This window comes from Musa acuminata, chromosome BXJ3-3, assembly GCF_036884655.1.
Source record: "Musa acuminata AAA Group cultivar baxijiao chromosome BXJ3-3, Cavendish_Baxijiao_AAA, whole genome shotgun sequence".
NCBI classification, from domain to species: domain Eukaryota; kingdom Viridiplantae; phylum Streptophyta; class Magnoliopsida; order Zingiberales; family Musaceae; genus Musa; species Musa acuminata.
Window position 1 is genome coordinate 4,418,670 of NC_088351.1, and position 11,159 is coordinate 4,429,828.

General features: G+C 40.0%; 2 protein-coding genes across 10 annotated transcripts; one reads left to right on the forward strand and one right to left on the reverse strand.

Moving 5' to 3' along the window:
• Window positions 1–379: 379 nt before the first annotated feature.
• On the reverse strand, window positions 380–5,831 carry LOC103977502 (EPIDERMAL PATTERNING FACTOR-like protein 1). The gene is made up of 4 exons (XM_065143812.1): window positions 5,623–5,831; window positions 4,136–4,197; window positions 1,929–1,996; window positions 380–883 (listed from the first exon to the last, which is right to left on the reverse strand). Exons 1-4 carry the CDS (start codon window positions 5,829–5,831, stop codon window positions 638–640), a joined length of 585 nt encoding a protein of 194 aa, XP_064999884.1. The 3' UTR covers window positions 380–637.
• A 1,268-nt stretch (window positions 5,832–7,099) lies between these two features.
• On the forward strand, window positions 7,100–11,142 carry LOC103977503 (F-box protein FBW2). 9 transcript variants are annotated; one of them, XM_009393044.3, is made up of 4 exons: window positions 7,505–8,235; window positions 8,341–8,475; window positions 8,776–9,084; window positions 9,996–11,142. In XM_009393044.3, the coding sequence occupies exons 3-4, from the start codon at window positions 8,777–8,779 to the stop codon at window positions 10,651–10,653; spliced, it is 966 nt and encodes a 321-aa protein (XP_009391319.2). In that variant the 5' UTR covers window positions 7,505–8,235; window positions 8,341–8,475; window position 8,776; the 3' UTR covers window positions 10,654–11,142. The 9 variants fall into 9 exon arrangements, with proteins under 9 accessions (XP_018679414.2, XP_064997670.1, XP_018679412.2 ...); XM_018823869.2 differs by lacking the exons at window positions 7,505–8,235; window positions 8,341–8,475 and adding an exon at window positions 7,100–7,223; XM_065141598.1 differs by lacking the exons at window positions 7,505–8,235; window positions 8,341–8,475 and adding an exon at window positions 7,214–7,304.
• Window positions 11,143–11,159: the final 17 nt, after the last annotated feature.

The following is an 11,159-nucleotide window of genomic DNA, read 5'->3' on the forward strand; positions in this document are numbered from 1 at the left end:
TTCCACCACTTGCACTGTTGATCAACTTCGTGACAACATCATGACCCACAAGATACAGTGTCGCAATCTTTTTGCTCGCTGATAATTACTGCTCACTGCACCATTCCAATATAGGATTCAAGCTACCATATCACAGACAACATAGCTAGATGGAGACTCCTCAGCTATCTAATTCAAAATGGTAGCCCGACACACCCACTGCTCCCCAACATATATGCTCAGTTCATGAGAGAGACCTCTCATACGACACAATCAATCCATCCCGCAGAATCCCAAGATGATAACTGCATCTGGTCTCGTCTTTTGAACCAACACGACCAGAAAAAAAGGGCGAAAAAAAAGCAATCCGATTCAAGAGAGAGAGAGAGAGAGAGAGAGAGAGACCAAACTCACAATCCATTATAGTGTTAAGTGAACGGGTCAGCCTTCGCTCTCTCGCTGCTGCTCTGTACATTAAGAGTATCTATCGCAGCAGGTGCACTGCCATGTCGCGCCTACAAAAGAATGGCAACCTACACCCAACAAACAGTTGGAACAGGGAGGAAAGCCAAAGAGAGCGAGAAGGATCTTGCAAACGCGTGCATAGAGACTAACGATTCTTCTCAAAACCAGTGCACGGAGAAGAGGTCCTCTGCAACTAAGGGTTGTAGAGGCGGTTGCCGCAGCTGCACTTCCACCCCAGGGGCTTGTAGTTGGAGTACTGGTTGCCGTAGGAGAACGGGTCATCCGACGGGCGAACCTTCCTGACCCGGGAACGAACCGGAGTGGACTGGACCAGGAGAGTAGGGACCTGGACCGCCGTGCATGGGTTGCATAGGTCGCACCGGTTGTGGCAGCTCGGCGGCGTGGAGCCCAACCGGATCTTGTCCTCCACCAGCATTCCCTGTTAAAGGAGACATCACAGCTTATAAGATGTGGGGCGGAGAAGACCAGGAAAGATGGGCGTAAAGATACCTCGGGTGAGGCGAGCAACGATTTATCAACACAGGAGACAGGAAGAGGGAGATAGAGGAGAGCTAAGAGGAGGCCGGCGGTGAGGAAAAAAGCATGGCTCAGTGAGCTCATTGTAATGGGACCATGTCATTTTGCCATGAGCTGGATCGAGATAAGGAAAAGCTTTAGGAATGCAGCGAAGGGTGGAGAGTTAAATGTGGGAAGGGAGCTCTGAAGGTTTCAGACTGCTTCAGATAACAACTTTGCTCAACGAAGACGGAAGTAGTAGGGGTGTTGAGTTAAAATAGATGAGAGGAGTGATGAAAGCAAACCAGTGGAAAAGAACAACACACGGGGAGAGAGGCAAATGGGACGATTCCACATCAATATCGACGCAGGGGGCACTGAAGTGTCCCTCGCACTCGGCCCTCACTGAGTGGTGAGGAAAGTGATGGCTAGTGAAGGCATGGGTAGAAGGAATTAGTTGACAACAGTCACTTCCATTTGGGAATTTGGGTTTGACTGTATCAAAAGGGTGACATATGAGAGAGAGAGAGAGAGAGTGCAAGAAGTTATTACAATGGGATCGTAAAGTAAAAAGAGAACAAGAAGAAGGCTGCAAGGAATCATGAGAGCTTTCTCTCTCAAACACTGTTGCCTTTTTCCTCGCTTTTGGTACTGTGAGGAAAGAGGCTAGTCAAACGGATGGCAGATGGGTGGCAGAGAGAGATGTATAGGGCAGCAAAAAAAGGTGTTCACGTCTTAAAGAAGAGCAGAAGACAGAGAAGAACTCAGCAAGCTAAAAAGAGAGAAGTATCAGCGAGACAGGAAAGAGAGGGGAGGGCATGGGCGCTTGTTTTTCCATCTTGTTCTCTTTTTCCAGGTGCAATGAATGATGGCCATTCCTTCGATATAGAGAGAGGAATACAGAGAGAGAAAGAGTCACTGAAGCTTTTCTACAGGGAGGTATGGGCCAAGGAATTGTCTGGTCTCACCTCCTCAGGTACGAAGGGGAGAAACGTCCGGGCGTCTCCGGTGCAAAATCCACTGTTTTGATCATTTGCTGCAATAATCACAAAGAAAATGTAAGAAGAAGATGGAAGGAAAAAGACAGTAATGCATTAACGGATGCTCAGGTGCATAATCTTCAAGGTACATACCATGGTACAGTTACTCACGTGGCAAGTGACACACAACACATGGCTTGAATTCTACTCCTGCAATCTATTATATAATTGCATGGTATGGTTTCAATGAGACAAGATAAGAAGACAAGGAGCAATAGTAAGGATGATGAGGTACATTTGTCCCATGGCATGCATGCATCATGATCTATGTCGGACATAATCTAAAACCCTGGTGCAGCATTTCAAGTATTAAGTTCAAACATCTGTAAATGCATTAGTATAAAAAACTCTTTTCTAGAACTGATATAAACCTAAATGAGCATAGAGATGCTACAACAATCCTACCCATCTGCTAAATTCTGCTAGCTACACCAAAATTTAACAAGGGCAGTTGCCAAAGAGAATGTCAAGTTTTTAGACATTTCATGCCTGTACATTTTTTTCTATTTTCATATAAACAGGATCATTTTTTTTTCTGAACCAAAATATTCTTTGCATTCATGGCATCCTAGAACTGAAGTCTTCAGGATTTGCACATTAATGTTTAAATTCTTTTCTATAGCATATTAATTTCTAAAGACCCAAAGAATAATGCATATCAATCCTTTGAGTTCATTTAACCACAGCAACAAATAAAATATCAAATATATAGTATTTGAACCTCTGTTTTTTCTTTTTCTTTTTTGCCATTTTCACTCCTTTTGTCTTTGGGACCACACTTCAGAAAAACCCTTTGCCCTTGGCATTTTCTGTGTTCCTATTTCCAACACCAACAGCTTTTGAATGAAATTATTTTAAGTAAATTATCACCTACTTTTATTATTTCATCTATTAAGTGTTCAAAGAGATCCTTTTTTCTATAGTTTATTTTTGATGAAAGATTCTTGAAACTCTAAAGATGATTATTAAAGAGTAAAATTTACAAACGTGATGTGTATAAGGTAAAAACAAAGTCTGAAATTAAAACAATATATTCAAGGATCTAGGAATGGTTACGTCTCCATGAATTCTCTTGACCATACCATTGTTAACAAATATAAATGGAAATTATGCCTTGACTATGACAGCTTTAGTTAGGCTTTAACCACACCTTGATTTAAGAAAAAGAAAAGGAAACACTTGGTTCAACTGACCAACCTTCTTGTGAGGACCAAGTATTAGTTTGCACTGTGCTTCAAAATGCAACGCTACCTAACGTCACTGACGACCAGTACCAGTTTGAAACAGTATAGCACAAACTGTAACATTTAAAAGTTTATCTTCTTTACCATGTCAGAGTACATTTGTAAGATGAAAAAATTCTGTAAATAGTTACAAGCTCATAAATTCATGACAGCTACACTTAAATTGATCTCATAAAACAATATTTTTAATGAAATATCCAATAAATCATGTATGACTACCTGCAAAATATGTTTCTTTCAGTGTCTTAATGAAAGAGCAACTAATTTGGCCCGATAAAAGTTCGCAAAGATTTCACCTTGAAAGTAAGCATACAAGCCTGCAATGTGATATCCAGAAATGGGTAAGTGGTTATGATACCTTCAAGATATGAATGCCTAAATCTCAAAGTGACCCTATTTTGCCATTGGTCCAAACAAGAGTACCCCCAAAAACCACCATCGCCAGTATGGCTATTGTCTTGTTTCAATTAATATAGCTGAAATTGACCCATTATGGGATGCTCCACATTCTGAAATGTACAATGACATTCGATGCATAACCTTCTACCAACAGTGATGTGTCAATAGAAATGGTCCACAAATGGCGGTCCATGGCACAAGCATAATTTGCCATCACCAAAGGGGAGCAGCATATTTAGCATCAACATGGAAGGAGACAAAATACCACCTAATCAATAGTATGTCACAGTAACTTCCATTAACAAGTTCCTATAACTTCTGTACGGACAACATTACCAATCAGATTCTGTTCCAACTTAATTTACATGCAGAGGTTAAACCACTCAACTTTCAAGTCAAAGCAATGCACAGGAAGAGAAGTATCCAGAGCCAATTAGATAAAAGGGGACATACTACTATGATCTAATTTTGAGTTTAAAAGCTTATGTATACCTGCTAAAATCATGTCAAAGAGAGCTTTCCACACGGTAGTTTTTCTTTCACCAAATTTGACACTGCATCAAGAATGATAGAAACAAAGGTTATTTTCAATGTTTCAATAAGGATTTCAAAATCCCAGTAAAATGTATTTAGTTATAATTTTTTACTACAAATATGCAAGCAAACAACACATGGTTGCAACAGGATTATTTTCTCACGAGGACAAAAAAGCACAATAATTTGTTTATACATAATGTACAACCATCACAAGCTTCTGTATCAACACAATCTGTTTGGGTCCCATAGACCTTTCCTGGACATATGTAGAAAGTTGTAACTGTTAGTCATTTCTATGGTCATAACAATTTTATATCAAATAGGCTTATTTTGCTTAATAATTTGCTTTAATTCACATGCACAAAGTTCTCAACATTATTTTCCTACTCACCAATCTTATGCTAACTAATTGAATCAAACAGCATAGGCAATTGTTGATGACTTAAGATTGGATCAAGAGGAGAAAAAGATAATGGTGTCATGCTATACTACAAAATAGACATTCATTGCTCACAATCTATAAAGTAGTTAATAAGTGACTATGACTCAAGATCAGGAAATTGCTTCTGCATCAATAACATTTATACAGATGGTAATACCTGATCACTATAATGCATCATACCTCAAGACTTAGAATGTTAATTGCAGCCAATGCAATTTCCAAATAATCTTTACAAGAATGCACCAAAATGTTTTTTTCCAAGGAATGCATCAAAATGTTTACCAGATTGTGATACTAAACCAAAGTAATAGCTTAACATTCATTCTCTAGTTACACATTTTTTAACTAACTATACCTGTTTTTATGTATACCTGTTCATTTTCATTCTTTCTTTTTCTTTCCCTTTAATCTCTCACCAGTGTCTTATATCTACCGCTGCCACTTGACACTTGTATCTCTCCTTTTTTGTAATGCACCAAAATGTTTACCAGATTGTGATACTAAACCAAAGTAATAGCTTAACATTCATTCTCTAGTTACACATTTTTTAACTAACTATACCTGATTTGATGTATACATGTTCATTTTCATTCTATCTTTTTCTTTCCCTTCAATCTCTCACCAGTGTCTTATATCTACTGCTGCCACTTGACACTTCTAAAAGTTAGCAATCGTCTTTTGGACATCAGTTCAAATGCATTCGAGTCGCTTATCGTTCCAAACAGTGGATTTCAGACTGAATTCCAAATAAAGGAATTATACAAGCAAGAACTACAAGTGTAAGGTGTCGATCGAAGTGTTTTTATTTCTACCCTTATATCAAAGTATAATTTCTTCAACTGCTAACCTCCAATAACTATACATCACTACATTAGCATTCCATCACAGCAACCTTTTTGTTCCAAGAATCGTCGACTATGGCGACAAGGCAAATGCTCTCATCCGTCGACACCGAAAGCGAACTATTTGGAGATCAAAAGAGCAGGAAAAGTAATCGTACCCGATCGGGGCCTCCAAGGATTCCGATGGCCGCCTATGTCGGCGACTGAGCTCCCGATCGAAAGGGGCTCCATCGATGATGCTGTATTCGAACCCTGAAATCGCACCGCAAGGGGAGAAGAGGCCTTTATACTTTCGGACGCGATTCGAGCCACGAGACTTTCCTTGGACTCTACAGTTACCAACACGCCCAGATACCGCGAGGCCCATCTCGAGCCATTCTGGGCCCACTCCATCCAACCAATCCCAGAAGCATATCTGAGTAAGTAGGGTGAAATTGAGGACACGGTAAAGATGCTGTAACGAGTGTGTTTCAGACGAATTACGAATTAGGTCCAATCAAATCAAATCGAGATGGAATTTACTTCTTGGACTCACATATGGTCCAATCGATTTGAATCGAGCTGCATCACATTTGTGCAAACGAATCATAACATATATATATATATATATATATATATATATATATATATATATATATATATATATATATATGTGTGTGTGTGTGTGTGTGTGTGTGTGTGTGACTTGAGTCAATGCTAAGATTTTAGTTACAACACAACTTGCAAAGCTGCCTGCGAACCAAATTATTACATTGATTTATAATGGTTTTATTAATATATATAACTTAATTATTTTGAATTAGTAGTTTAGACTCAAAGAAAATTAAATTTTCTTTCGTAGGATCAACGCACAGTTTCCGCATTGGATGCTCGCAGACTTCAGATACTATCCTTCAAAGCCCGAGCTCCCTAACTCCTGGTGTCAGCAATGTCTGTAGGTAGATCAGTGCATTCACTGTGTGTGTGTGTGTGTGTGTGTGCGCGCGCTTAAGCATCAGCAGCAGAAGAGAGCCTTGACGTAACGGTGTTAATCCTCTTTGAGTCTCAGAGAGGCATGTCAAGTGAATGCACGATGAAGCCGCTTCACCTGCCATTGTTGGGAAGGTAAGCAGCAATAAATGCAGCAGAGTCGTCCCAGTTACCTTAAAGAAACCCTAATTTACTGAGCTACGTGAAAACTTAATACTCTTCCTCGTTGCAGAAAGGAGGAGGAGTCGACTGTGGGGTACGCGCTTCACTCACTCGAGTACTCGTCTCCTGGCACTTCCATTTGTTCTATTGCATGTGTCCTCAGCGTTTTGTTCTCTATATAATATGAATCCACCGTGATACAGTGGACAACAGGAGATGACAATCCTTTATCCTTCTTACTGGATGCCATGAATGCCGAGTTTGATGGAGAAGCAGAGAAACAAGACATTCCCAAGGAGGAGCTGCACACAAAGTGCCGTATGTTTGGGATCTTGCACCGAGCCATTACCATCCCATTCACATGCACTTTAATTCATGGAGCAGACTGCACATCAACCTCATTCAATGGCCATTCAACTTACCTCCTCCCTCCTCGTTCATGGAGTGTCAACGTCTGGTCACTGAGCCCCAAGTTGGAGGAGCTCAACGCTGCCACATGGGTCACCATTAAAGCTTCTGTGTGAGGTAAAAGCATGGTCCAGGAAGAAAAGGTCAGATAACATGTGGTCGAAGCTGCTGGATGCACCAAAGCATGCAAGAAAGAGCAGGAAGTCGATGACATACATGAGTAGGTGCCATCGTTTACACTCTCTCACTCTTCTGTCTCTCTGCAGGAGATGATGCCAAGTGAAGCCCTGAAGGCTGTGAGGTGCTTCACGCATATGAAACAACTCCAATGTTAGGGATGAATCCGGATCAAACCGGCCGGTCCAGATTTCCTCAGCCCCGGTCCAATTAAAATCCTTGATTTATTTATTATTATTTAAAAACAATGTTTTTTTGGTACATGACAAAAAATATTTGTTTTTTTTTCCTCAAATAAATCGTCCAAAACAATGTGGATATGAAGGCGAAAAAAAAACAAGAGAGAGAAAGAGAGAGATAGAGAAAAAAGTTGGGTCTTATTTGGTTTACATTTCGCGGTATTGTGTGTTTTTTGCCAATTGCCGAAAATTTTCTGGTCTCCTCGGTGTGTGGTGACGATTCTGTCGCTGCCTCTCTAATCTCTCCTGTTTGGAGGATTCATCAAAATTGTTTCTTTTAAGCTCTGCGTTGGTACTTATCCATCTCTACTGTTTCCGAATGCCATTGTTTTCTTCTCTTCCATGGATGAGCTAAATCACAACGTTTGATCTCTCATTTTTCTCTTTCTTCCCGTGCTTTCGTTTCTGTTTGTCCTTGTACTGTGATCCGTAGAGTTATCAGGAGCATATCTCGCACTGTTCTTTGCTAAAGCTGTTGTCTTTTTGATTGATTGGGATTCGGGAGCTGCTTCTCTTGCGCCGGAAGTAAATAACAGCGTCTCAGTTCTGTTTCCTCCGTTCTCGCCCTTTTTCCTTTTTATTTAATTTGTTGGTCGGTGGCATTAGTGAATTGATTTAAGAGCAAAGATGCAGTCTTTTTCTATTTTTATTCGGATCTCTCATGCCTTTTCTCGCCTTGATTTGGTTGTCAAGCGATTCTATAACGCAAGATGATGGCTTTGGAGTCACGGAAGATCTTACTCCTGGTTCCTGAAACCTAGGGTTCTTGATCTTTCCAATTTTTAGAGAAGTTTCTTCATCTTGGTTCTCTTAAGGGTACATTTCTTTCGATTAAAAGATGGGTCTTTGCCTTGTGTTTTTCGCGATCAAAGTTCGGATTTTTACCCCTCGTAGTAAATTGCATTTGTTTGCCTCTTCCAGTCTTCCCCCTTGGTAGCCTTTTGCATCTCGATTTCGAGTTCATGGTTGCTAGATTTCGGTTTCCCAGGTGGCCAATGTTACAATGTGGAGAGGAGACCCTTTCTTTTTGTGATCATTCAATCATATCTTGATCTGGTAATTTGGGTTTCACCATTTGATTCTGTTTTTCCTGGTACAGATTCTTTATTTCTTTACACATTTGATTCCTTCTTGTGGTAGGATCGTTGGTTCTGCAATTCTTGAGCCTATTTCTCACATCAAATTGACCCCAAGAACTTTTCTTTCCCCTTAGTTTTCGAGTTCTTGATTTACTCTGCAACATTTTGAGTCAGTGCTTGTGGGTAGAATTTATTGATGCAGCCATATTCATTCACATTATCGTTACCTGGGTGTTCAAACACAGCTTTGGGGTTATTCTCTTTCTTTGGCTTACAGGATGGCAGATTGCAGTGAATTCAGAGCCTGGGAGGAGCTGATTCCTGATGCTCTAGGGCTAATCTTCCGCAACCTCCCATTGCAGGAGATTTTGACTGTGGTGCCCAGGGTATGCAAATCTTGGTACAGGGCGGTATCAGGGCCTTACTGCTGGCAAGAGATCGACATCGAGGAATGGAGCCAGCGGTGCAAACCGGAACAGTTGGATCAAATGCTTCAGATGCTTATTACTCGAAGTGGTGGTTCCTTCCGCAGGCTTAGTGTCTCTGGGCTTCTTACTGAATCTATGTTTACCTTCATTTCTGAAAAGTAAGTAGTGGTGTAGGTTGCATTTCTACAATTCTCTCTTCCTTGGAATTCTTTGAATTAGTTCATGAGATTGCCTGATTTTATAGATCTCACAAACTTGCCATTTTATTTCTTTTATGTTCACATTGCTTCCTTATTTGATTAAGGACTAATAGGATTGGTAGAACACACTGCAAAGATCTTAAGACGAAGTTTATCTAGAGTCTTGATGTTTGGTGGTGTTTATAACTATATGGTTTGAAATTTCTAATATTTACATCAGAAGTGAGAATTGAGATGAGAAATTCTTGGAAAGACCTATTCATTTGTGCTGTTTCCATGAAGTTTTCTTCGAATTGTGGATATTGCATCATGTGATGAGTGAAGGACCTTCAGGATTAATGATACATGTCCCTTGAATTAAATACTGATGCTATGCTCAACAGTTAGTGGCAGGAAATATCCATGTAGTTGATTCCAAGTTGCCGGAACTACGGTTAATTATACAGACTTGCATGATACACACATCGATATTAAATTATTCAAACTTGCCTATTGATATACTGCTTATTACATATGATTATTCTGTGGAGATTACTTCACTTGCACAAGTATTTATTAGGTTGTAGTTGCTTGCTAACCTACTTGATTAACCTCAAGTATAAAACAACTTTATTAAAGTTTTTTATTTACTCCTTGTTGGTAGCTCAATTACTGTAGGAACAATGATCAGGTACTAATAAATGCAATGGTACCAAATTGAGGTTCTGTATGTACAATCTATTTGGTTTGCAAATTCTGTAGTTTCTTTTTTTTTTTTCATTATCCAAGACGTGACCAATAATGTTATTTAGGATTGTTAATGTTGCATTTGATGGCTAAACTTTTTTTGTTTGTTTTATAATTTTTTTCACTTTTTTTTTTTTTGCAAGTGCTGGTTCCCTTCAGAGATTGGAGTTGCCAAGGAGTGAAATAAGTGATTCAATAGTAGAACGAGTCGCACCGAGGTTTTCGAATATCACTTTCTTAGATGTGAGCTACTGCAGAAAGATAAGTGCTCATGCCCTAGAAACTTTTGGAAAGAATTGCAAGTTCCTCGTTGGGCTTCGGCGTAGGATGCATCCACTAGAGGTGGCAGACAAAGTCTGCCAAGACGAAGAGGCCTACGCCATCGCAAATACAATGCCCAAGCTGCATCGACTGGAGTTGGCCTACCTGCTCTTGACTACCAGAGGTGTCCTTGAGATCCTCTCCCGGTGCAGGGATCTTGAGTACTTGGACCTGAGAGGTTGTTGGGATGTCAAGCTTGATGAGAAATACATAAAGCAATGGCATCCTGGATTGAAGGTGTTGGGACCGCACGTCGTGGACTGCTACGAGCGGAGCTTCTGGGAAGATTGCTCAGACTACTCCGATTCTTCTGTATACTCCTGGGATTTCATGGATGACAGAGTCGATATATATGATGGAGGAAGTGATGATGATGGTATTTGGGATGATGATCAAGGACTAGAAGGTTTGGAAGTTCGGTTCTACGGAGGTGGTTTTAATGATGCATTTGCTGCATTTGAATGGCCTCCATCTCCCTGACTTGTTGGTTCTCGCTCGAAGAAACTTGATGCTACTACTTAAGTTACTTCTCTTCCAGAGCTTTTTAGAACCACTAAAATCTACTCTAAGATCCTGATCTATATGTCAATGCTTTGAAGTTTCTGGTTGGCATTTATGTGGAGATCAATCTCTAATGTTTAAACGAGGAAATGAATATGTCGGATCTCTTGTACTGTTCAATGAAAATGCTCATAAATATATGTTTGTACTGATGTCAAGCTGATAAAAGTATCGAGGCCTCTCCAACCATTGCAGCAAAATTTTGGATTCTGCGCTTTGTTGTTCCAAAATATGATATGAATGAGAGAATACTCACTTTATTCTGTATCACTTTGCTCAATGAATTAGCTTGTGCTGCACAAGAACTAATCCTATTTCCATGATAGCTATGCATTAATAATGCTGGTTCTTCAGTATCTTGATAGTGATGTACCTTTATTTTCTTCAAGGATTCTGAGTTGGCCTTGAAGTTTCCCTTTGATGAG